Genomic DNA, 27,188 nt, shown 5'->3' with positions numbered 1-27,188 from the left:
ACTTAAGATGCGACTTTAAGGTTTTACTACTTACGTATAAAATATTACACGGTTTAGCTCCAGCCTATCTCGCCGATTGTATTGTACCATATGTCCCGACAAGAAATCTGCGTTCAAAGAACTCCGGCTTATTAGTGATTCCCAGAGCCAAAAAAAAGTCTGCGGGCTATAGAGCGTTTTCTATTCGGGCTCCAGTACTCTGGAATGCCCTCCCGGTAACAGTTAGAGATGCTACCTCAGTAGAAGCATTTAAGTCCCATCTTAAAACTCATTTGTATAATCTAGCCTTTAAATAGACCCCCCCTTTTTTAGACCAGTTGATCTGCCGTTTCTTTTCTTCTCTCCTCTTCTCCCCTGTCCCTTGCGAGGGGGAGTTGCATAGGTCCGGTGGCCATGGATGAAGTGCTGGCTGTCCAGAGCCGGGACCCCGGGTGGACCACTAGCCTGTGCATCGGTTGGGGACATCTCTGCGCTGCTGACCCGTCTCCGCTCGGGATGGTTTCCTGTTGGCCCCGCTGTGGACTGGACTCCCGCTGATGTGTTGGATCCACTGTGGACTGGACTTTCACAATGTTATGTCAGACCCACTCGACATCCGTTGCTTTCGGTCTCCCCTAGAGGGGGGGGGGGGTTACCCACATATGCGGTCCTCTCCAAGGTTTCTCATAGTCATTCACCGACGTCCCACTGGGGTGAGTTTTTCCTTGCCCGTATGTGGGCTCTGTACCGAGGATGTCGTTGTGGCTTGTACAGCCCTTTGAGACACTTGTGATTTAGGGCTATATAAATAAACATTGATTGATTGATTGATTGATAGAGCACACGGGTATTTAAGCCACACCCGCCAAATTTTAGAATAAATTAAGATTTTTACATACATTATCCGCACTGGAACATATACCGGTATGAAAGACTTTATAAATGTTTATTTACATACATTAATTGTTTCCAAACAGTGTCTGTAACAAGGCAGTAAAACGGCTGATAAAACAAAACAGAAGTCATCTTCATGGACCCAAGCTAGCTCTCCAATCACCTAAACAGACTCAATAACTCCACGGTGACTTTTTTGTGAATTTGTGAAACTGGAACAGTACACAAAGAATGCCATTGTAAGGTAATAATACTAACACAGGCACTCGTAAACGTGTTAGCATATTCGCTAATGCTAACAACGCTAGCTACATTACATCACGATAGCACGTACAAATATGCATGGAAACACTCCTACAGACATCACAGACGGGACGCTTTAGTAAGTAAGAATTGTTTTAGTTATATTGTAAAACTTACAAACCATAGATCACACTGGTATTTAAGCCACACCCGCCAAATTTTAGAATAAATTAATATTTTTACATACATAAGCCACACTGGAACATATACCGGTATGAAAGACTTTATAAATGTTTATTTACATACATTAATTGTTTCCAAACGGTGCCTGTAACATGGCAGTAAAACGGCTGATAAAACAAAACAGAAGTCATCTTCATGGACCCAAGCTAGCTCTCCAATCAGCTAAACAGACTCAATAACTCCACGGTGACTTTTTTGTGAATTTGTGAAACTGGAACAGTACACAAAGAATGCCATTATAAGGTAATAATACTAACACAGGCACTCGTAAACGTGTTAGCTTATTCGCTAATGTTAACAACGCTAGCTACATTACATCACAATAGCACGTACAAATATGCATGAAAACACTCCTACAGACATCACAGACGGGACGCTTTAGTAAGTAAGAATTGTTTTAGTTATATTGTAAAACTTACAAACCATAGAGCACACTGGTATTTAAGCCACACCCGCCAAATTTTAGAATAAATTCATATTTTTACATACATAAGCCACACTGGAACATATACCGGTATAAAAGACTTTATCAATGTTTATTTACATACATTAATTGTTTCCAAACAGTGTCTATAACTAGGCAGTAAAACGGATGATAAAACAAAACAGAAGTCATCTTCATGGACCCAAGCTAGCTCTCCAGTCAGCTAAACAGACTCAATAACTCCACGGTGACTTTTTTGTGAATTTGTGAAACTGGAACAGTACACAAAGAATGCCATTATAAGGTAATAATACTAACACAGGCACTCGTAAACGTGTTAGCATATTCGCTAATGCTAACAACGCTAGCTACATTACATCACGATAGCACGTACAAATATGCATGAAAACACTCCTACAGACATCACAGACGGGACGCTTTAGTAAGTAAGAATTGTTTTAGTTATATTGTAAAACTTACAAACCATAGAGCACACGGGTATTTAAGCCACACCCGCCAAATTTTAGAATAAATTAATATTTTTTACATACATTATCCGCACTGGAACATATACCAGTATGAAATACTTTATAAATGTTTATTTACATATATTAATTGTTTCCAAACGGTGTCTGTAACAAGGCAGTAAAACGGCTGATAAAACAAAACAGAAGTCATCTTCATGGACCCAAGCTAGCTCTCCAATCAGCTAAACAGACTCAATAACTCCACGGTGACGTTTTGGGGAATTTGTGAAACTGAAACAATACAAAAAGAATGCCATTGTAAGGTAATAATAAAAACACAGACACCCATACACCTGTTAGCATATTCGCTAATGCTAACGACGCTGGCTACATTACATCACAATAGCACGTACAAATATGCATGGAAACACTCCTACAGACATCACACATGGGACGCTTTAGTAAGTAAGAATTGTTTTAGTTATATTGTAAAACTTACAAACCATAGAGCACACGGGTATTTAAGCCACACCCGCCAAATTTTAGAATAAATTCATATTTTTACATACATTAGCCACACTGGAACGTATACCAGTATGAAATACTTTATAAATGTTTATTTACATATATTAATTGTTTCCAAACAGTGTCTGTAACAAGGCAGTAAAACGGCTGATAAAACAAAACAGAAGTCATCTTCATGGACCCACTAGCTGCGCAAGCTAGCTCTCCAATCAGCTAAACAGACTCAATAACTCCACGGTGACTTTTTTGTGAATTTGTGAAACTGGAACAATACAAAAATAATGTCATTATAAGTTAATAATAAAAACACAGACACCCATACACCTGTTAGCATTAGCGAATATGCTAACGACGCTAGCTACATTACATTACGATAGCACGTACAAATATGCATGAAAACACTCCTACAGACATCACACATGGGACGCTTTAGTAAGTAAGAATTGTTTTAGTTATATTGTAAAACTTACAAACCATAGAGCACACTGGTATTCAAGCAACACCCGCCAAATTTTAGAATAAATTAATATTTTTACATACATAAGCCACACTGGAACATATACCGGTATAAAAGACTTTATAAATGTTTATTTACATACATTAATTGTTTCCAAACAGTGTCTATAACTAGGCAGTAAAACGGCTGATAAAACAAAACAGAAGTCATCTTCATGGACCCAAGCTAGCTCTCCAATCAGCTAAACAGAATCAATAACTCCACGGTGACTTTTTTGTGAATTTGTGAAACTGGAACAGTACACAAAGAATGCCATTATAAGGTAATAATACTAACACAGGCACTCGTAAACGTGTTAGCATATTCGCTAATGCTAACAACGCTAGCTACATTACATCACGATAGCACGTACAAATATGCATGAAAACACTCCTACAGACATCACACACGGGACGCTTTAGTAAGTAAGAATTGTTTTAGTTATATTGTAAAACTTACAAACCATAGAGCACACGGGTATTCAAGCCACACCCGCCAAATTTTAGAATAAATTCATATTTTTACATACATTATCCGCACTGGAACATATACCGGTATAAAAGACTTTATAAATGTTTATTTACATACATTAATTGTTTCCAAACAGTGTCTATAACTAGGCAGTAAAACGGCTGATAAAACAAAACAGAAGTCATCTTCATGGACCCAAGCTAGATCTCCAATCAGCTAAACAGACTCAATAACTCCACGGTGACGTTTTGGGGAATTTGTGAAACTGAAACAATACAAAAAGAATGCCATTGTAAGGTAATAATAAAAACACAGACACCCATACACCTGTTAGCATATTCGCTAATGCTAACGACGCTGGCTACATTACATCACAATAGCACGTACAAATATGCATGGAAACACTCCTACAGGAACATATACCAGTATGAAATACTTTATAAATGTTTATTTACATATATTAATTGTTTCCAAACAGTGTCTGTAACAAGGCAGTAAAACGGAAGATAAAACAAAACAGAAGTCATCTTCATGGACCCAATAGCTGCGCAAGCTAGCTCTCCAATCAGCTAAACAGACTCAATAACTCCACGGTGACTTTTTTGTGAATTTGTGAAACTGGAACAATACAAAAATAATGTCATTATAAGTTAATAATAAAAATACAGACACCCATACACCTGTTAGCATTAGCGAATATGCTAACGACGCTAGCTACATTACATTACGATAGCACGTACAAATATGCATGAAAACACTCCTACAGACATCACACATGGGACGCTTTAGTAAGTAAGAATTGTTTTAGTTATATTGTAAAACTTACAAACCATAGAGCACACGGGTATTTAAGTCACACCCGCCAAATTTTCGAATACATTTACATTTTTACATACACTGCAATATATGATAGACTTTGTAAATGTTTATTTATTTTACTTTTTAAATATCCACCAGACATCACACATTGGACGGTTTATTAAGTATGAATTGTTTTAGTTGTATTGTAAAACTTACAAACGTGCAACAATGAGGAATCCTTTCGAGCAGAACCGCTATGGACGGTTTTACTTCCGGTTCAAGGCACCACACAGGAAGTACAGTTTCAAACGGCGGCACCTGCAGTGAGCAAACTGGTCCAAAAGATGGCGCCATAGCACAAACAATAACACGCCTTTTCAGTGTGTTGAATACGAAACATTATGGCCGTGACGTAGAAAAATCCCATCAAGTCCAAGATGGCGGGCCTCCATGTGGAGAAGCAAAGTGAGACAGCGGGAAGAAGAAAAAGTCAGACAGAGAGAGAAATCTTCCCAGGAGGGCAGACAAACATTGCGGGTCTTTGAACTGGAGGAGGTCTTGTGAATGCTGGCAGCCTTCAATGAAGACCAGTTCTGCAGGAGGGCTTCATTAGCAGAGAAAGTTCCAGGGGAGAAGGTTTGTGTCTGGTCGCCTCACGCTGCTCCCCTGAGTCAGGAGTTCTACATGAAAGCACGTCTTACATCAATGCCAGTCAAAGATCCTCTTTAGGACAGGAGCACTCTGCTGCTTTTAAGAACACACTGCAATAACACTAGTCAAAGATCACGTATATGACAGGAGCACTCTGCTGCTTTTAAGAACACACTGCAATAACACTAGTCAAAGATCACGTATATGACAGGAGCACTCTGCTGCTTTTAACAACTTACTGCAATAACACTAGTCAAAGATCATGTATATGACAGGAGCACTCTGCTGCTTTTAACAACTTACTGCAATAACACTAGTCAAAGATCATGTACGTGACAGGAGCACTCTGCTGCTTTTAACAACTTACTGCAATAACACTAGTCAAAGATCATGTATATGACAGGAGCACTCTGCTGCTTTTAAGAACACACTGCAATAACACTAGTCAAAGATCATGTATATGACAGGAGCACTCTGCTGCTTTTAAGAACTTACTGCAATAACACTAGTCAAAGATCATGTACGTGACAGGAGCACTCTGCTGCTTTTAACAACTTACTGCAATAACACTAGTCAAAGATCATGTATATGACAGGAGCAATCTGCTGCTTTTAACAACTTACTGCAATAACACTAGTCAAAGATCATGTACGTGACAGGAGCACTCTGCTGCTTTTAACAACTTACAGCAATAACACTAGTCAAAGATCATGTATATGACAGGAGCACTCTGCTGCTTTTAAGAACTTACTGCAATAACACTAGTCAAAGATCATGTACGTGACAGGAGCACTCTGCTGCTTTTAACAACTTACAGCAATAACACTAGTCAAAGATCATGTATATGACAGGAGCACTCTGCTGCTTTTAACAACTTACTGCAAAAACACTAGTCAAAGATCATGTATATGACAGGAGCACTCTGCTGCTTTTAAGAACACACTGCAATAACACTAGTCAAAGATCATGTATATGACAGGAGCACTCTGCGGGTTTTAAGAACCTACTGCAATAACACTAGTCAAAGATCATGTATATGACAGGAGCACTCTGCGGGTTTTAAGAACCTACTGCAATAACACTAGTCAAAGATCATGTATATGACAGGAGCACTCTGCGGGTTTTAAGAACCTACTGCAATAACACTAGTCAAAGATCCTCTATAAGACAACACCTCTGCTGTTTTTGAGGACTGAATAAAAAAAAACACCAGCCAAAGATCCTCTGTAGGACATGAACACTGCTGTTTTTATAAATGATTGATTGTTTGATTGATTTTGAGGACCAATTACAAAAAACACCAGCCAAAGATCCTCTATAGAACATGTACACTGCTGTTTTTGAGGACCAATTACAAAAACACCAGCCAGAGATCTTCTATAAGAAATGAACACTGCTGTTTTAAAGAACCTACACTTGGACTGTCCATACACACACCTCACGTCCCCACTTGGACTGTCCATACACACACCCCACGTCCCCACTTGGACTGTCCATACACACACCTCACGTCCCCACTTGGACTGTCCATACACACACCCCACGTCCCCACTTGGACTGTCCATACACACACCTCACGTCCCCACTTGGACTGTCCATACACACACCTCACGTCCCCACTTGGACTGTCCATACACACACCTCACGTCCCCACTTGGACTGTCCATACACACACCCCACGTCCCCACTTGGACTGTCCATACACACACCCCACGTAATCGGAATTTTACTCTGCAAAATGATGACAAAAGTCATAATTTTACTCCAAAAATGTCACTTTTTTACAAGAAATAAAAACAATTGGCAATATTGTGATAAAAGTCAGAATTTGAAAAATTAGTTGGAATTTACAAAAAAAAAGGTCACAATTTCACAAGGAAAACTTTTAATTTTGGCAGTATTATAATAAAAGTCGTAATTTTACTCAACGCAAGTCAAAATTTTACAAGAAAAACTGAACATTTGTGCAATATTATGATAAAAGTTGGAATTTTACTCAATAACAGTCGCAGTTTTACAAGAAAAGCTTAAAATGTTGGCAATTTTATGAAAAGAGTCGTAATTTTACTCGACAAAAGCCATAATTTTGTAAGAAAATTTTTAAATTTGGGCAATATTATAATAATAATCAGAATTTTACTCTGCAAAATAATGACAAAAGTCAGCATTTTACTCCAAAAATGTCACTATTTTACAAGAATTTTTTTTTTGCCAATATTGTGACAAAAGTCAGAATTTGACAAATGAGTTTGAATTTCACAAAAAAAAAGGTCACAATTTCACGAGAAAAACTTAGAATCTTGGCAGTATTGTAACAAAAGTCGTAATTTTACTCAACGCAAGTCAAAATTTTACAAGAAAAACTGAACATTTGTGCAATATTATGATAAAAGTTGTAATTTTACTCAATAACAGTCGCAATTTTACAAGAAAAGCTTAAAATGTTGGCAATTTTATGAAAAGAGTCGTAATTTTACTCGACAAAAGTCACAATTTTGCAAGAAAATATTAAAATGTTGGTAATATTATAATAATAATCGGAATTTTACTCTGCAAAATTATGACAAAAGTCAGCATTTTACTCCAAAAATTTCACTATTTTACAAGATTATTTTTTTTGCCAATATTGTGACAAAAGTCAGAATTTGAAAAATGAGTTTGAATTTCACAAAAAAAAAGGTCACAATTTCACGAGAAAAACTTAGAATCTTGGCAGTATTGTAACAAAAGTCGTAATTTTACTCAACGCAAGTCAAAATTTTACAAGAAAAACTGAACATTTGTGCAATATTATGATAAAAGTTGTAATTTTACTCAATAACAGTCGCAATTTTACAAGAAAAGCTTAAAATGTTGGCAATTTTATGAAAAGAGTCGTAATTTTACTCGACAAAAGTCACAATTTTGTAAGAAAATATTAAAATTTTGGTAATATTATAATAATAATCGGAATTTTACTCTGCAAAATTATGACAAAAGTCAGCATTTTACTCCAAAAATGTCACTATTTTACAAGAAAAAAAAATTGCCATTATTGTGACAAAAGTCAGAATTTGAAAAATGAGTTTGAATTTCACAAAAAAAAAGGTCACAATTTCACAAGAAAAACTTAGAATCTTGGCAGTATTAGAATAAAAGTCGTAATTTTACTCAACGCAAGTCAAAATTTTACAAGGAAAACTGAACATTTGTGCGATATTGTGATAAAAGTTGTAATTTTACTCAATAACAGTCGCAGTTTTACAAGAAAAGCTTAAAATGTTGGCAATTTTATGAAAAGAGTCGTAATTTTACTCGACAAAAGTCACAATTTTGTAAGAAAATATTAAAATGTTGGTAATATTATAATAATAATGGGAATTTTACTCTGCAAAATTATGACAAAAGTCAGCATTTTACTCCAAAAATGTCACTATTTTACAAGAATGTTTTTTTTGCCAATATTGTGACAAAAGTCAGAATTTTAAAAATGAGTTTGAATTTCACAAAAAAAAATGGTCAAAATTTCACGAGAAAAACTTAGAATCTTGGCAGTATTATAACAAAAGTCGTAATTTTACTCAACGCAAGTCAAAATTTTACAAGGAAAACTGAACATTTGTGCGATATTGTGATAAAAGTTGGAATTTTACTCAATAACAGTCGCAGTTTTACAAGAAAAGCTTAAAATGTTGGCAATTTTATGAAAAGAGTCGTAATTTTACTCGACAAAAGTCACAATTTTGTAAGAAAATATGAAAATTTTGGTAATATTATAATAATAATCTGAATTTTACTCTGCAAAATTATGACAAAAGTCAGCATTTTACTCCAAAAATTTCACTATTTTACAAGAAAAAAAAAATTGCCAATATTGTGACAAAAGTCAGAATTTTAAAAATGAGTTTGAATTTCACAAAAAAAAAAGGTCAAAATTTCACGAGAAAAACTTAGAATCTTGGCAGTATTATAACAAAAGTCGTAATTTTACTCAACGCAAGTCAAAATTTTACAAGGAAAACAGAACATTTGTGCGATATTGTGATAAAAGTTGGAATTTTACTCAATAACAGTCGCAGTTTTACAAGAAAAGCTTAAAATGTTGGAAATTTTATGAAAAGAGTCGTAATCTTACTAGACAAAAGTCACAATTTTGTAAGAAAATATTAAAATGTTGGTAATATTATAATAATAATCTGAATTTTACTCTGCAAAATTATGACAAAAGTCAGCATTTTACTCCAAAAATTTCACTATTTTACAAGAAAAAAAAATTGCCAATATTGTGACAAAAGTCAGAATTTGAAAAATGAGTTTGAATTTCACAAAAAGAAGGTCACAATTTCACAAGAAAAACTTAGAATCTTGGCAGTATTATAATAAAAGTCGTAATTTTACTCAACGCAAGTCAAAATTTTACAAGGAAAACTGAACATTTGTGCGATATTGTGATAAAAGTTGTAATTTTACTCAATAAGTCGCAGTTTTACAAGAAAAGCTTAAAATGTTGGCAATTTTATGAAGAGTTGTAATTTTACTCGACAAAAGTCACAATTTTGTAAGAAAATATTAAAATTTTGGTAATATTATAATAATAATCGGAATTTTACTCTGCAAAATTATGACAAAAGTCAGCATTTTACTCCAAAAATGTCACTATTTTACAAGAAAAAAAAATTGCCAATATTGTGACAAAAGTCAGAATTTGAAAAATGAGTTTGAATTTCACAAAAAAAAAGGTCACAATTTCACGAGAAAAACTTAGAATCTTGGCAGTATTATAATAAAAGTCGTAATTTTACTCAACGCAAGTCAAAATTTTACAAGAAAAACTGAACATTTGTGCGATATTGTGATAAAAGTTGGAATTTTACTCAATAACAGTCGCAATTTTACAAGAAAAGCTTAAAATGTTGGCAATTTTATGAAAAGAGTCGTAATTTTACTCGACAAAAGTCACAATTTCGTAAGAAAATATTAAAATTTTGGTAATATTATAATAATAATCAGAATTTTACTCTGCAAAATTATGACAAAAGTCAGCATTTTACTCCAAAATGTCACTATTTTACAAGAAAAAAAAATTGCCAATATTGTGACAAAAGTCAGAATTTGAAAAATGAGTTTGAATTTCACAAAAAAAAGGTCACAATTTCACGAGAAAAACTTAGAATCTTGGCAGTATTATAACAAAAGTCGTAATTTTACTCAACGCAAGTCAAAATTTTACAAGGAAAACTGAACATTTGTGCGATATTGTGATAAAAGTTGGAATTTTACTCAATAACAGTCGCAGTTTTACAAGAAAAGCTTAAAATGTTGGCAATTTTATGAAAAGAGTCGTAATTTTACTCGACAAAAGTCACAATTTTGTAAGAAAATATTAAAATTTTGGTAATATTATAATAATAATCTGAATTTTACTCTGCAAAATTATGACAAAAGTCAGCATTTTACTCCAAAAATTTCACTATTTTACAGGGGAAAAAAAATTGCCAATATTGTGACAAAAGTCAGAATTTTAAAAATGAGTTTGAATTTCACCAAAAAAAATGGTCAAAATTTCACGAGAAAAACTTAGAATCTTGGCAGTATTATAACAAAAGTCGTAATTTTACTCAACGCAAGTCAAAATTTTACAAGGAAAACTGAACATTTGTGCGATATTGTGATAAAAGTTGGAATTTTACTCAATAACAGTCGCAGTTTTACAAGAAAAGCTTAAAATGTTGGCAATTTTATGAAAAGAGTCGTAATCTTACTCGACAAAAGTCACAATTTTGTAAGAAAATATTAAAATTTTGGTAATATTATAATAATAATCTGAATTTTACTCTGCAAAATTATGACAAAAGTCAGCATTTTACTCCAAAAATTTCACTATTTTACAAGAAAAAAAAATTGCCAATATTGTGACAAAAGTCAGAATTTGAAAAATGAGTTTGAATTTCACAAAAAAAAGGTCACAATTTCACAAGAAAAACTTAGAATCTTGGCAGTATTATAATAAAAGTCGTAATTTTACTCAACACAAGTCAAAATTTTACAAGAAAAACTGAACATTTGTGCGATATTGTGATAAAAGTTGGAATTTTACTCAATAACAGTCGCAATTTTACAAGAAAAGCTTAAAATGTTGGCAATTTTATGAAGAGTTGTAATTTTACTCGACAAAAGTCACAATTTTGTAAGAAAATATAAACATTTTGGTAATATTATAATAATAATCGGAATTTTACTCTGCAAAATTATGACAAAAGTCAGCATTTTACTCCAAAAATGTCACTATTTTACAAGAAAAAAAAATTGCCAATATTGTGACAAAAGTCAGAATTTGAAAAATGAGTTTGAATTTCACAAAAAAAAAGGTCACAATTTCACGAGAAAAACTTAGAATCTTGGCAGTATTATAATAAAAGTCGTAATTTTACTCAACGCAAGTCAAAATTTTACAAGAAAAACTGAACATTTGTGCGATATTGTGATAAAAGTTGGAATTTTACTCAATAACAGTCGCAATTTTACAAGAAAAGCTTAAAATGTTGGCAATTTTATGAAAAGAGTCGTAATTTTACTCGACAAAAGTCACAATTTCGTAAGAAAATATTAAAATTTTGGTAATATTATAATAATAATCGGAATTTTACTCTGCAAAATTATGACAAAAGTCAACATTTTACTCCAAAAATGTCACTATTTTACAAGAAAAAAAAATTGCCAATATTGTGACAAAAGTCAGAATTTTAAAAATGAGTTTGAATTTCACAAAAAAAAGGTCACAATTTCACGAGAAAAACTTAGAATCTTGGCAGTATTATAATAAAAGTCGTAATTTTACTCAATGCAAGTCAAAATTTTACAAGAAAAACTGAACATTTGTGCGATATTGTGATAAAAGTTGTAATTTTACTCAATAACAGTCGCAGTTTTACAAGAAAAGCTTAAAATGTTGGCAATTTTATGAAAAGAGTCGTAATTTTACTCGACAAAAGTCACAATTTTGTAAGAAAATATTAAAATTTTTGTATTAAAATAATATTCGGAACTTCACTCTGCAAAATTATGACAAATGTCAGCATTTTACTCCAAAAATTTCACTATTTTACAAGAAAAAAAAATTGCCAATATTGTGATAAAAGTCTAAATTTTATATGACAAATGTCACCATTTTGCATTAAAAAGTAATAATTTTACATTAAAAAGTTATAATTTTACGAGAAAATATAGCAATATTATTGAAACATATTTATTTCATTGTTTTTATTCATTTTGGCCAAAGGGGGCGCATTTCAAATTCTTACACACACTTGTTATTACGTATGTTGGCCAGAGGGGGAGCACTTCACATTTTTACACACACTTGTTATTTCATATGTTGGCCAGAGGAGGAGCACTTTTAAAAGCGACACACAGTCAATTTGAAAAATCCCTCCTTTTTGGGACCACCCTCATTTTGACCAGCAGGGGTGCAAATGAGACATTGTCTATTAGATGCAATGTTATTGATTTGTTCACACCTCCTCATATGGAAGATACTTTTCCTTCTTCATGTTTTAAGAAGGCTAGGAATACAAGAACACGCAGTCAGGGTTCTCACAGGGGTTCTTTCAACATCTTTGATCACTAACTGCTTCAACTTAATCCTCCAGACTGCCGACTCTCATCTTCTGTGTGTGTTTGGATGACATCAAGCTAATGAAAGCAGAGTTGACAGGAAGTAGGAGCAAAAGAGAGACGTGTGAAGAGAGGATGTTTTCAAAACGGAGTTGGAATGGTCACATGACCTCGTCAGGCTGGTTGTCGTGTTTGTTTGTGTCGTCAGTGCCACTAACGAGCCGAACCACTCACTCCTTTAATGAGTACCTGCTTAGTCACACAACACTAGTTCACCATCACTCAACTGCATAGAGTACCGGGCGCAAGTTAGAGCTACATTGAACTTGAACAAGGCAATTTCTATTTGTGTATTATTTTAAAATGTGTATTGATTTATTGTAGCGAGGTGATTGTATATTTTTTTCACAAATAGTTATACTTAATTTATGTCATCTAAATTACAATATAATATGTTTTAGGGCGGCAACTAACAACTAATTTGATAATCGATTAATCTGTTGATTATTACTTCGATTAATCGATTAATAATCGGATAAAAGAGACCAACTACATTTCTATCCTTTCCAGTATTTTATTGGAGAAGAAAAACTGCATACTGGCACCATACTTATTTTGATTATTGTTTCTCAGCTGTTTGTAAATGTTGCAGTTTTTAAAATAAATAAATAAATAAAAAATAAAAAAGTAGCCTCTGCGCATGCGCATAGCATAGATCCAATGAATCGATGACTAAATTAATCGGCAACTATTTTTATAATAGATTTTAATCGATTTAATCGATTAGTTGTTGCAGCCCTAATATGCTTCATAGAAAATCGTCTTTACTTTCGCATTTAACAGTATAATAGCAAATTATACATATTAGTATACGTTGTAACAAAACTAAGTGTTAAATATTAATAGTAAAAAGAAATACATTTTTTAATTAATTTTGTTAGTTACTGTATTTTTTTTGGTGCCGGAACTCTTCCACAAATATGTTTATATAATTAATTATATTTATAATATATGCAGTATATATATATATATATATATATATATATATATATATATATATATATATATATATATATATATATATATATATATATATATATATATATATATATATATATATATATATTTTTTTTTTTTTTTTTTTAAATATATATATATATATATATATATATATATATATATATATATATATATATATATATATATATATATATATATATATATATATATATATATATATATGTATGTATGTATGTATATATATATATATGTATATATATATATATGTATATATATATTTTATATATATATATATATGTATATACAGTATATATTTATATATATACACATATATATATACATAAATATATATATACATATATATATACACATACATACATATATATATATATATATATACATACATATATATATATATACATACATATATATATATATACATATATACACATATATATATTATATATATACATATAATATATATATATATACATATTTATATATAAACATATTCATATATATATATAATTTAAAAAAAATATATATATATATATATACATATATATATATATATATACACATATATATACATATTTATATATAAACATATTCATATATATATATAATTTAAAAAAAAATATATATATATATATATATATATATATATATATATATATATATATATATATATATATATATATATATATACTAATCATATGTGTTATTATATATCATGTTAGGTATAGAAATGATAATAGTAGGCAGTAAAATACAAGTAACAAATGATTGCAGCATGTCCACAACATTGCAGAATACATCTTTGGTTTTGTTTGCTGAGAGACTAAATAAGCAAACAAATACATTTCCCTCAGCTCAAACTGCCTTTGGGGGCCATTCAAGAATATTGCAATTTTCTTTTCCCACAATTGACATGAAGGCAGCAGCAGTTAGCGTGAGTGGACCACTAAGAGAGCCATTAACAAAGCATTACAACTTTTGTCCTACTAACATCACCTCTTTTCTTCCGAAATTTGCTCAAAACAAAAAGCCCTTTTCCACAAAAAGAACTTTTCCAACAACTTCCCCACTTAAATAAAGTTCCCCCCCCCCGTGTTTCCACCAAAAACTAGCCGGGTAGATTTAGTTCTTCAGGAACCTTTCAGAGTTCCTCCTAGCTGGCTGGGACTTCTCCAAGCGACCAGGAAATTTACAGATAAACACTGACATGTATTATTGATATATTGTTATTTACAGATAAACACTGACATTTATTATTGATATATTGTTATTTACAGATAAACACTGACATGTATTATTGATATATTGTTATTTACAGATAAACACTGACATGTATTATTGATATATTGTTATTTACAGATAAACACTGACATGTATTATTGATATATTGTTATTTACAGATCTGACATTTATTATGGATATATTGTTATTTACAGATAAACACTGACATGTATTATTGATATATTGTTATTTACAGATAAACACTGACATGTATTATTGATATATTGTTATTTACAGATAAACACTGACATGTATTATTGATATATTGTTATTTACAGATAAACACTGACATGTATTATTGATATATTGTTATTTACAGATAAACACTGACATTTATTATTGATATATTGTTATTTACAGATAAACACTGACATTTATTATTGATATATTGTTATTTACAGATAAACACTGACATGTATTATATATATATTGTTATTTACAGATAAACACTGACATGTATTATTGATATATTGTTATTTACAGATCTGACATTTATTATGGATATATTGTTATTTACAGATAAACACTGACATGTATTATTGATATATTGTTATTTACAGATAAACACTGACATGTATTATTGATATATTGTTATTTACAGATAAACACTGACATGTATTATTGATATATTGTTATTTACAGATAAACACTGACATTTATTATTGATATATTGTTATTTACAGATAAACACTGACATGTATTATTGATATATTGTTATTTACAGATAAACACTGAAATGTATTATTGATATATTGTTATTTACAGATAAACACTGACATGTATTATTGATATATTGTTATTTACAGATAAACACTGACATGTATTATTGATATATTGTTATTTACAGATAAACACTGACATTTATTATGGATATATTATTTACAGATAAACACTGAAATGTATTATTGATATATTGTTATTTACAGATAAACACTGACATTTATTATGGATTTATTGTTATTTACAGATAAACACTGACATTTATTATTGATATATTGTTATTTACAGATAAACACTGAAATGTATTATTGATATATTGTTATTTACAGATAAACACTGAAATGTATTATTGATATATTGTTATTTACAGATAGACACTGAAATGTATTATTTATATATTGTTATTTACAGATAAACACTGAAATGTATTATTGATATATTGTTATTTACAGATAAACACTGAAATGTATTATTGATATATTGTTATTTACAGATAAACATTGACATGTATTATTTATATATTGTTTTTTACAGATAAACCCTGCCATTTATTATCTATATATTGTTATGTACAGATAAACACTGACATTTATTATTGATATATTGTTATTTACAGATAAACACTGACATTTATGATTGATATATTGTTATTTACAGATAAACACTGACATTTATTATTGATATAGTGTTATTTACAGATAAAACATAGACATTTATTATTGATATATTGTTATTTACAGATAAAACACTGACATTTATGATTGCTATATTGTTATTTACAGATAAACACTGACATGTATTATTGATATATTGTTATTTACAGATAAACACTGACATTTATTATTGATATATTGTTATTTACAGATAAACACTGACATTTATTATTGATATATTGTTATTTACAGATAAACACTGACATTTATTATTGATATATTGTTATTTACAGATAAACACTGACATTTATTATTGATATATTGTTATTTACAGATAAACACCGACATGTATTATTGATATATTGTTATTTACAGATAAACACTGACATGTATTATTGATATATTGTTATTTACAGATGAAGACTGACATTTATTGCTTATATATTGTTATTTACTGCTGAAAAGGACCAAAATGAATCACCTGACCCTCATGAAGTCATCATTTACCGAGAGGACGACTTTCTGACTGTTGGACATGGCGGACAAAATCCTGACTTTTTTATAAACAATTCTGTACATTTTATTTTATAAATCATTTCATTTTGTATATTTTTGCTTTGTATTTCAATGACTTACTTTTTAGTAAAAGAAGTGTGACCTAATATTGTCTGTTTATTGACATGGTGTCAGCGTGGATTAAATATAGTAAACCTCTCCCTATACTGACACACACTTGTACACACACATGTACACACTCCCAATACTGACACACACACACATGTACACACTGCCAATACTGACACACACACACATGTACACACTCCCAATAGTGACACACCCAAGTACACACTCCTATGATGTCATCCAGCTCACTTGCTGGGGGCGACTTATGTGGGCACTAAGGTAGTAAAATAAAGGAAATGATTACAGCCGGCGACCTGTGACCCCAGAATGTCGCGTGGCTGATGTGCTGGGCTTAGCGCTCCGTAACACCACCGCGGGGCATTGGGCCACTCCAGCAGCACTTGAATAAATGTCAGCGGCAACAAGAAAAGGGCACTTTAGAGAGCAAGAGGTGTGTGTTAGTGGGAAGAAAACAATACAGACGACGCCATGTTTGAAATGTGTATCGCTTACAAAAAAACAAAAAAAAATGCTATAACCCTGCAGGGGTTTGTGTTGTGTTGAAACAATGTCACTCAGTGTTTGTGTTGTGTTGAAACAATGTCACTCAGTGTTTGTGTTGTGTTGAAACAATGTCACTCAATGTTTGTGTTGTGTTGAAACAATGTCACTCAGTGTTTGTGTTGAAACAATGTCACTCAGTGTTTGTGTTGTGTTGAAACAATGTCACTCAGTGTTTGTGTTGTGTTGAAACAATGTCACTCAATGTTTGTGTTGTGTTGAAACAATGTCACTCAGTGTTTGTGTTGTGTTGAAACAATGTCACTCAGTGTTTGTGTTGTGTTGAAACAATGTCACTCAGTGTTTGTGTTGTGTTGAAACAATGTCACTCAGTGTTTGTGTTGTGTTGAAACAATGTCACTCAGTGTTTGTGTTGTGTTGAAACAATGTCAGTCAGTGTTTGTGTTGTGTTGAAACAATGTCACTCAATGTTTGTGTTGTGTTGAAACAATGTCACTCAATGTTTGTGTTGTGTTGAAACAATGTCACTCAGTGTTTGTGTTGAAACAATGTCACTCAATGTTTGTGTTGTGTTGAAACAATGTCACTCAGTGTTTGTGTTGAAACAATGTCACTCAATGTTTGTGTTGTGTTGAAACAATGTCACTCAGTGTTTGTGTTGTGTTGAAACAATGTCACTCAGTGTTTGTGTTGTGTTGAAACAATGTCACTCAGTGTTTGTGTTGTGTTGAAACAATGTCACTCAATGTTTGTGTTGTGTTGAAACAATGTCACTCAATGTTTGTGTTGTGTTGAAACAATGTCACTCAATGTTTGTGTTGTGTTGAAACAATGTCACTCAATGTTTGTGTTGTGTTGAAACAATGTCACTCAGTGTTTGTGTTGAAACAATGTCACTCAATGTTTGTGTTGTGTTGAAACAATGTCACTCAGTGTTTGTGTTGTGTTGAAACAATGTCACTCAGTGTTTGTGTTGAAACAATGTCACTCAATGTTTGTGTTGTGTTGAAACAATGTCACTCAGTGTTTGTGTTGTGTTGAAACAATGTCACTCAGTGTTTGTGTTGTGTTGAAACAATGTCACTCAATGTTTGTGTTGTGTTGAAACAATGTCACTCAATGTTTGTGTTGTGTTGAAACAATGTCACTCAATGTTTGTGTTGTGTTGAAACAATGTCACTCAATGTTTGTGTTGTGTTGAAACAATGTCACTCAGTGTTTGTGTTGTGTTGAAACAATGTCACTCAGTGTTTGTGTTGTGTTGAAACAATGTCACTCAGTGTTTGTGTTGTGTTGAAACAATGTCACTCAATGTTTGTGTTGTGTTGAAACAATGTCACTCAGTGTTTGTGTTGAAACAATGTCACTCAGTGTTTGTGTTGTGTTGAAACAATGTCACTCAATGTTTGTGTTGTGTTGAAACAATGTCACTCAGTGTTTGTGTTGTAACAATGTCACTCAATGTTGTGTTGAAACAATGTCACTCAATGTTTGTGTTGTGTTGAAACAATGTCACTCAGTGTTTGTGTTGTGTTGAAACAATGTCACTCAATGTTTGTGTTGTGTTGAAACAATGTCACTCAATGTTTGTGTTGTGTTGAAACAATGTCACTCAATGTTTGTGTTGTGTTGAAACAATGTCACTCAATGTTTGTGTTGTGTTGAAACAATGTCACTCAGTGTTTGTGTTGTGTTGAAACAATGTCACTCAGTGTTTGTGTTGTGTTGAAACAATGTCACTCAGTGTTTGTGTTGTGTTGAAACAATGTCACTCAATGTTTGTGTTGTGTTAAAACAATGTCACTCAGTGTTTGTGTTGTGTTGAAACAATGTCACTCAATGTTTGTGTTGTGTTGAAACAATGTCACTCAATGTTTGTGTTGTGTTGAAACAATGTCACTCAATGTTTGTGTTGTGTTGAAACAATGTCACTCAGTGTTTGTGTTGTGTTGAAACAATGTCACTCAGTGTTTGTGTTGTGTTGAAACAATGTCACTCAGTGTTTGTGTTGTGTTGAAACAATGTCACTCAATGTTTGTGTTGTGTTGAAACAATGTCACTCAATGTTTGTGTTGTGTTGAAACAATGTCACTCAGTGTTTGTGTTGTGTTGAAACAATGTCACTCAGTGTTTGTGTTGTGTTGAAACAATGTCACTCAGTGTTTGTGTTGTGTTGAAACAATGTCACTCAGTGTTTGTGTTGTGTTGAAACAATGTCACTCAGTGTTTGTGTTGTGTTGAAACAATGTCACTCAGTGTTTGTGTTGTGTTGAAACAATGTCACTCAATGTTTGTGTTGTGTTGAAACAATGTCGCTCAATGTTTGTGTTGTGTTGAAACAATGTCACTCAGTGTTTGTGTTGAAACAATGTCACTCAATGTTTGTGTTGTGTTGAAACAATGTCACTCAGTGTTTGTGTTGTGTTGAAACAATGTCACTCAATGTTTGTGTTGTGTTGAAACAATGTCACTCAATGTTTGTGTTGTGTTGAAACAATGTCACTCAGTGTTTGTGTTGTGTGGAAACAATGTCACTCAGTGTTTGTGTTGTGTTGAAACAATGTCACTCAGTGTTTGTGTTGTGTTGAAACAATGTCACTCAATGTTTGTGTTGTGTTGAAACAATGTCACTCAATGTTTGTGTTGTGTTGAAACAATGTCACTCAGTGTTTGTGTTGTGTTGAAACAATGTCACTCAGTGTTTGTGTTGTGTTGAAACAATGTCACTCAGTGTTTGTGTTGTGTTGAAACAATGTCAATCAGTGTTTGTGTTGTGTTGAAACAATTTCACTCAGTGTTTGTGTTGTGTTGAAACAATGTCACTCAGTGTTTGTGTTGTGTTGAAACAATGTCACTCAATGTTTGTGTTGTGTTGAAACAATGTCACTCAATGTTTGTGTTGTGTTGAAACAATGTCACTCAGTGTTTGTGTTGAAACAATGTCACTCAATGTTTGTGTTGTGTTGAAACAATGTCACTCAGTGTTTGTGTTGTGTTGAAACAATGTCACTCAATGTTTGTGTTGAAACAATTTCACTCAATGTTTGTGTTGTGTTGAAACAATGTCACTCAATGTTGGCAATATTCACTCAAAAACTAACAACACACAAAATGTCCCATTTCAAATGCCATTTTTTATCCTATAATTGGGCAACTCTAACTACCGTATTTTGTATTATACTATTGATGAATGGTCTTAGTCCACTACGAACATTTTGATCGTCAACTAGTCATCGACTATCTTAACAATTAGTCGACGACAAACATTTTGATCGTCGACTATCTTAACGATTAGTCAACTATGAACATTTTGATCGTCAACTAGTCATCGACTATCTTAACAATTAGTCGACGACAAACATTTTGATCGTCGACTATCTTAACGATTAGTCAACTATGAACATTTTGATCGTCAACTAGTCATCGACTACCTTAATGATTAGTCAACTACGATCATTTTGAATTGTCAACTAGTCATCGACTATCTTAACGATTAGTCAACTACGAACATTTTGATCGTCAACTAGTCATCGACTATCTTAACGATTAGTCAACTACGAACATTTTGATCGTCAACTAGTCATCGACTACCTTAATGATTAGCCGACTACGAACATTTTGATCGTCAACTAGTCATCGACTATCTTAACGATTAGTAAACTACGAACATTTTGATCGTCGACTATCTTAACGATTAGTTAACTACGAACATTTTGATCGTCAACTAGTCATCGACTACCTTAATGATTAGTCAACTACGAACATTTTGATCGTCGACTACCTTAATGATTAATCGACGACAAACATTTTGATCGTCAACTAGTCATCGACTACCTTAACGATTAATCGACGACAAACATTTTGATCGTCGACTATCTTAACGATTAGTCAACTACGAACATTTTGATTGTCGACTAGTCATCAACTACCTTAATGATTAGTCAACTACGATCATTTTGATCATCAACTAGTCATCGACTATCTTAACAATTAGTCAACTACGATCATTTTGATCATCAACTAGTCATTGACTACCTTAATGATTAGTCGACAACAAACATTTTGGTCGTCAACTAGTCATCATCTACCTTAATGATTAGCCGACTATGAACATTATGATCGTCAACTAGTCATCGACTATTTTAACGATTAGTCAACTACGAACATTTTGATCGTTGACTATCTTAACGATTAGTTAACTACGGACATGTTGATCGTCAACTAGTCATCGACTACCTTAATGATTAGTCAACTACGAACATTTTGATCGTCGACTACCTTAATGATTAGTCGACGACAAACATTTGGATCGTCAACTACTCATCGACTACCTCAACGATTAATCGACGACAAACATTTTGATCGTCGACTATCTTAACGATTAGTCAACTATGAACATTTTGATCGTCAACTAGTCATCGACTACCTTAATGATTAGTCAACTATGATCATTTTGAATTGTCAACTAGTCATCGATTATCTTAACGATTAGTCAACTACGAACATTTTGAGCGTCAACTAGTCATTGACTACCTTAATGATTAGTCAACTACGAACATTTTGATCGTCAACTAGTCATCGACTACCTTAAGGATTAGTCAACTACGATCATTTTGAATTTTCAACTAGTCATCGACTATCTTAACGATTAGTCAACTACGAACATTTTGATCGTCAACTAGTCATCGACTACCTTAATGATTAGTCAACTACGATCATTTTGATCGTCAACTAGTCATCGACTACCTTAATGATTAGCCGACTACGAACATTTTGATCGTCAACTAGTCATCGACTATCTTAACGATTAGTAAACTATGAACATTTTGATCGTCGACTATCTTAACGATTAGTTAACTACGAACATTTTGATCGTCAACTAGTCATCGACTACGTTAATGATTAGTCAACTACGATCATTTTGATCGTCAACCAGTCATTGACTACCTTAATGATTAGTCGACGACAAACATTTTGATCGTCAACTAGTCATCGACTACCTTAATGATTAATCGACGACAAACATTTTGATCGTCGACTATCTTAACGATTAGTCAACTACGAACATTTGGATCGTCAACTATTCATCGACTACCTTAATGATTAGTCGACAACAAACATTTTGATCGTCAACTAGTCATCGACTATCTTAACGATTAATCAGCTACGAACATTTTGATCGGCAACTAGTCATTGACTACCTTAACGATTAGTCGACTACAAACATTTTGATCGTCAACTAGGCTGATTGCCTCCATGCCACGCCGCATTGATGCAGTAATCCGTGCAAAAGGATTCCCAACCAAGTACTGAGTGCATTCATTGACATTTTCAAATGTTTGATTTTGTTTTGCTGTTATAAATCTTTATTTTTTTACTCGGTCTGAGGAAATATTCTCATTTTTTGAGATGGGATTTTTGAGTTTTCTTAAGCTGTATGCCATACTCAGCGATATTAAAATAATAAAAGGCTTGCAATATTTCAGTTGATGTGTAACGAATCCAGAATGTATGACATTTTTGTTTTTTTAATTGCATTACAGAAAATAAAGGACTTTATCACAATATTCTAATTTTCTGAGACAGTCCTGTCACATATATATAGATACATATCTTCTTTTTTTAATCTTTTTTACTATTTATATTACTAAATTATTGTGTATGCACTAGAGATGGCTGATATATGCGTTAAAATGTAATATCCGAAATTATCGGTATCAGTTTTTTTATTGTCGGTATCGTTTTTTTTTTTGTTTTTTTTTATTAAATCCACATAAAAAACACAAGATACACTTACAATTAGTGCACCAACTCAAAAAACCTCCCTCCCCCATTTACACTCATTCACACAAAAGGGTTGTTTCTTTCTGTTATTAATATTCTGCTTCCTACATTATATATCAATATATATCAATACAGTCTGCAAGGGATACAGTCCGTAAGCACACATGATTGTGCGTGCTGCTGCTCCACTAATAGTACTAACCTTTAACAGTTCATTTTACTCATTTTCATTCATTACTAGTTTCTATGTAACTGTTTTTATATTGTTGTACTTTCTTTTTTATTCAAGAAAATGTTTTTAATTTATTTATCTTATTTTACTAATTTTTTTAAAAAGTACCTTATCTTCACCATACCTGGTTGTCCAAATTAGGCATAATAATGTGTTAATTCCACGACTGCATATATCGGTTGATATCGGTATCGGTAATTAAAGAGTTGGACAATATCGGAATATCGGATATCGGCAAAAAGCCATTATCGGACATCCCTAGTATGCACCTTAGTGGATCTGCTCCAATTGTGTTGTTCTTTAAACCTGTTCACTGTAATAATGACAATAAAACTCTATTCTATTCTACAGTAATGCTGCCTGAGGCTGAGCCAATCAGTGGCCACGATATTCAACAGTGTCTCATTTATACTACTTAAGTACTGTTAGCTCATTTTGCCATTTTATACTTGAAAATGCTTCATTTAGACCCCAAAAAAATGTGGAGTGTGCTTTAAAAGAAAAAAAACTAGTGTGGTGAGGAAGCCTGCCCAGTCCATCCCAGGCAGGCTGACTATGGAGGAAAGGGTTTGCTAAAATGATAGGCTTATTATAGAATTATAGCTCCATCACTCTTACACTTCCAACAACAACACTCGCCCCGGCTATTAAAAGTGCGAGGCGGAGTGACAGGGCAGCTGACACGCTCATAAAGTGTCCTCGGCGCGGGGAGGTCGTCGCCGAGCACGGCGGCCAAACAGGAAGTTAGACCAGTGACTCAGCCACTGAGCTTTGAAAAGAGAAAGCGCACCTGGGCGAGACTCACAGGGTGGCCGGGCGGTCTCCAGTGGGTCTGGGTGGCCTTGTCGTGGCGCTGGTGGGCGGGCGGTTGCAGCAGCAGCGAGGGCGCCCTCTGCTGGTGACACTGACATTGCACCGGAGCCAGCTGAAGGAAACGGGAACATGAATGGTGGAATATTAGACTTCAACCTAAGTCATAATTAGCTGAGAGGCAAAGAATAATCTTTTAATCGAGTCGCAGCAAAGCGGTCTTTGGTGTTTTGGAAGCTCCTCTGTTGAATTATGTAGAGCCTGAAATCTCATCATTGGATATGCTGTTCAGTCTGAGCTACTTTTAACTACGCACTCCTGTGCCAAGCTGGGGTCAAGTGGGAGTATTATGATGTTGAAACACAGCAGGGAGCCACCCACACACTACAGCCATTGTACAGCAATCAGTGGACTTTGTGTCGCTCTAAAAAAAGGAATTTAAAAGTCCCATATAGCAGTGGTCCCCAACCACCGGGCCGCGGCCCGGTACCGGTCCGCGGACCGACTGGTACCGGGCCGCACAAGAATTTAAAAAAAAAAAAAATTTTTTTATTTTTTTTTTTTTTAATGAAATCAACATAAAAAACACAATATATACATTTATATCAATATAGATCAATACAGTCTGCAGGGATACAGTCCGTAAGCACACATGATTGTATTTATTTATTTTTTAAATACACCCCCCCCCCCCCCTCCCCGTTGACCGGTCCGCAGCTACAAAAAGGTTGGGGACCACTGCCATATAGGGCAGTGGTCCCCAACCACCCCGCGGACCGATTGGTACCGGGCCGCACAAGAATTTTTTTTTAAATTTTTGTGCGGACCGACTGGTACCAGGCCGCACAAGAATTAAATTTTTAAAAAAATAATAATAATAATACTTTTTTTTTTTTTTTTTTTAATGAAATCAACATAAAAAACACAATATATACATTTATATCAATATAGATCAATACAGTCTGCAGGGATACAGTCCGTAAGCACACATGATTGTATTATTATTTTTATTTTTTTTAAATAACCGGTCCGTGGGACAAATTGTCAAGCGTTGACCGGTCCGCAGCTACAAAAAGGTTGGGGACCATATATGGCAGTGGTCCCCAACCACCGGGCCGCGGACCGGTACCGGGCCGCACAAGAAATTTAAAAAAAAAAAAAAAAATTTTTAATTTTTTTTTTTTTTTATGAAATCAACATAAAAAACACAATATATACATTATATATCAATATAGATCAATACATTCTGCAGGGATACAGTCCGTAAGCACACATGATTGTATTTATTTATTATTTATTTATGTTAAAAAATTAAAAAATATATATATATTTTTTTTTTTTTTTTTTTTAAATACACTCCCCCCCACCCCCCACCGGTCCGTGGGACAAATTTTCAAGCGTTGACCGGTCCGCAGCTACAAAAAGGTTGGGGACCACTGATATAGGGTATACCGGTACTAGTATAGTATCGCAGTACTAATGAATTAAAAACGGTACTATACGCTGTTTGAAAAGTACCGGTTTGCCATATTTTTTTTTTTTTAACGTCGTCACCTCGTGACTCAGTGGCTTAGTGGTTAGAGTGTCCGCCCTGAGATGGGTAGGTCGTGAGTTCAAACCCCGGCCGAGTCATACCAAAGACTATAAAAATGGGAGCCATTACCTCCCTGCTTGGCACTCTGCATCAAGGCTTGGAATTGGGGGTTAAATCACCAAAAATGATTCCCGGGCGCGGCCACCGCTGCCGCTCACTGCTCCCCTCGCCTCCCAGAGGGGTGATCAAGGGTGACGGGTCAAATGCAGAGGATAATTTCACCACACCTAGTGTGTGTGCGTGTGACAATCATTGGTACTTTAACTTTTTTAAACTTGCTGGTTTTAGGAGCAGAGGAGCATGTTGGGCAGCGCACACACACCGAGTACTTACAAGCAGACACAGTGTGGAGACAGAAAAGGGAGAATGGACGCATTTTTGGTGTAAAAAGTAAAGATAAAGGTGAAGTTATAACACTGAAACACCCTCAGGAAGAGGTGCTTTAAGACATGGCTAGCTAGCTAGCGGCTAACAGTGTTTTAGCTACATCTAAATCACTAATCCTGGCCTCCATGGCGACAAATAAAGTAAGTTTTTTACAGTAGCATTATCACCGGAGGAGGAGGAATAGCTAAACATGCTTCACTACACAGCGTAGGAGGATACGATAGCGTCACAATGTAAACAAATGCCATGGGTGGATCTACACCTGACATCCACTGTAATGATACCAAGTACAAGAGTGTATCAAGTCAATACTACAACTATTAAATTGTTTCTTTTTTTTAAAATTCAAATAATGTTTATAAAGTCAGTAAATACGTCCCTGGACACATGAGGACTTTGAATATGACCAATGTATGATCCTGTAACTACTTGGTATCGGATCCATACCTAAATGTGTGGTATCATCCAAAACTAATGTCAAGTATCAAAGAAGAGAAGAATAAGTGATTATTACATTTTAACAGAAGTGTAGATAGAACATGTTAAAACAGAAAATAAGCAGATATTAACAGTAAATGAACAAGTAGATTAATAATCAATTTTTACAGTTTGTCCCTCATAACGTGTACAAAATAATAGGTGTATAAATGACACAATATGTTACTGCATACGTCAGCAGACTAATTAGGAGTCTTTGTTTGTTTACTTACTACTAAAAGACAAGTTGTCTATTTTATTTAAGGACTAAATGACAAT

The 27,188-nt window shown here is 33.5% G+C and overlaps 1 protein-coding gene across 9 annotated transcripts in view; it reads right to left on the bottom strand.

The window, feature by feature from the left end:
• The window catches only part of ccser2a (coiled-coil serine-rich protein 2a), a 120,829-nt gene that overhangs the window by 24,912 nt on the left and 68,729 nt on the right, over positions 1–27,188 (bottom strand). For 6 of the 9 annotated variants that reach the window (XM_062059245.1, XM_062059244.1, XM_062059248.1 and 3 more), the window contains one exon: positions 24,432–24,566. In XM_062059245.1, coding sequence (XP_061915229.1) covers positions 24,432–24,566 — 135 coding nt within the window. The remainder of the gene's footprint in view (positions 1–24,431; positions 24,567–27,188) is intronic. The other 3 variants (XM_062059247.1, XM_062059252.1, XM_062059250.1) reach the window with 1 other exon arrangement.

The sequence above is a fragment of the Entelurus aequoreus genome, linkage group LG09 (assembly GCF_033978785.1).
Source record: "Entelurus aequoreus isolate RoL-2023_Sb linkage group LG09, RoL_Eaeq_v1.1, whole genome shotgun sequence".
NCBI classification, from domain to species: Eukaryota; Metazoa; Chordata; class Actinopteri; order Syngnathiformes; family Syngnathidae; genus Entelurus; species Entelurus aequoreus.
The sequence above is the reverse complement of the archived record's forward strand: the minus strand, read 5'-3'. Positions and strand labels throughout refer to the sequence as shown.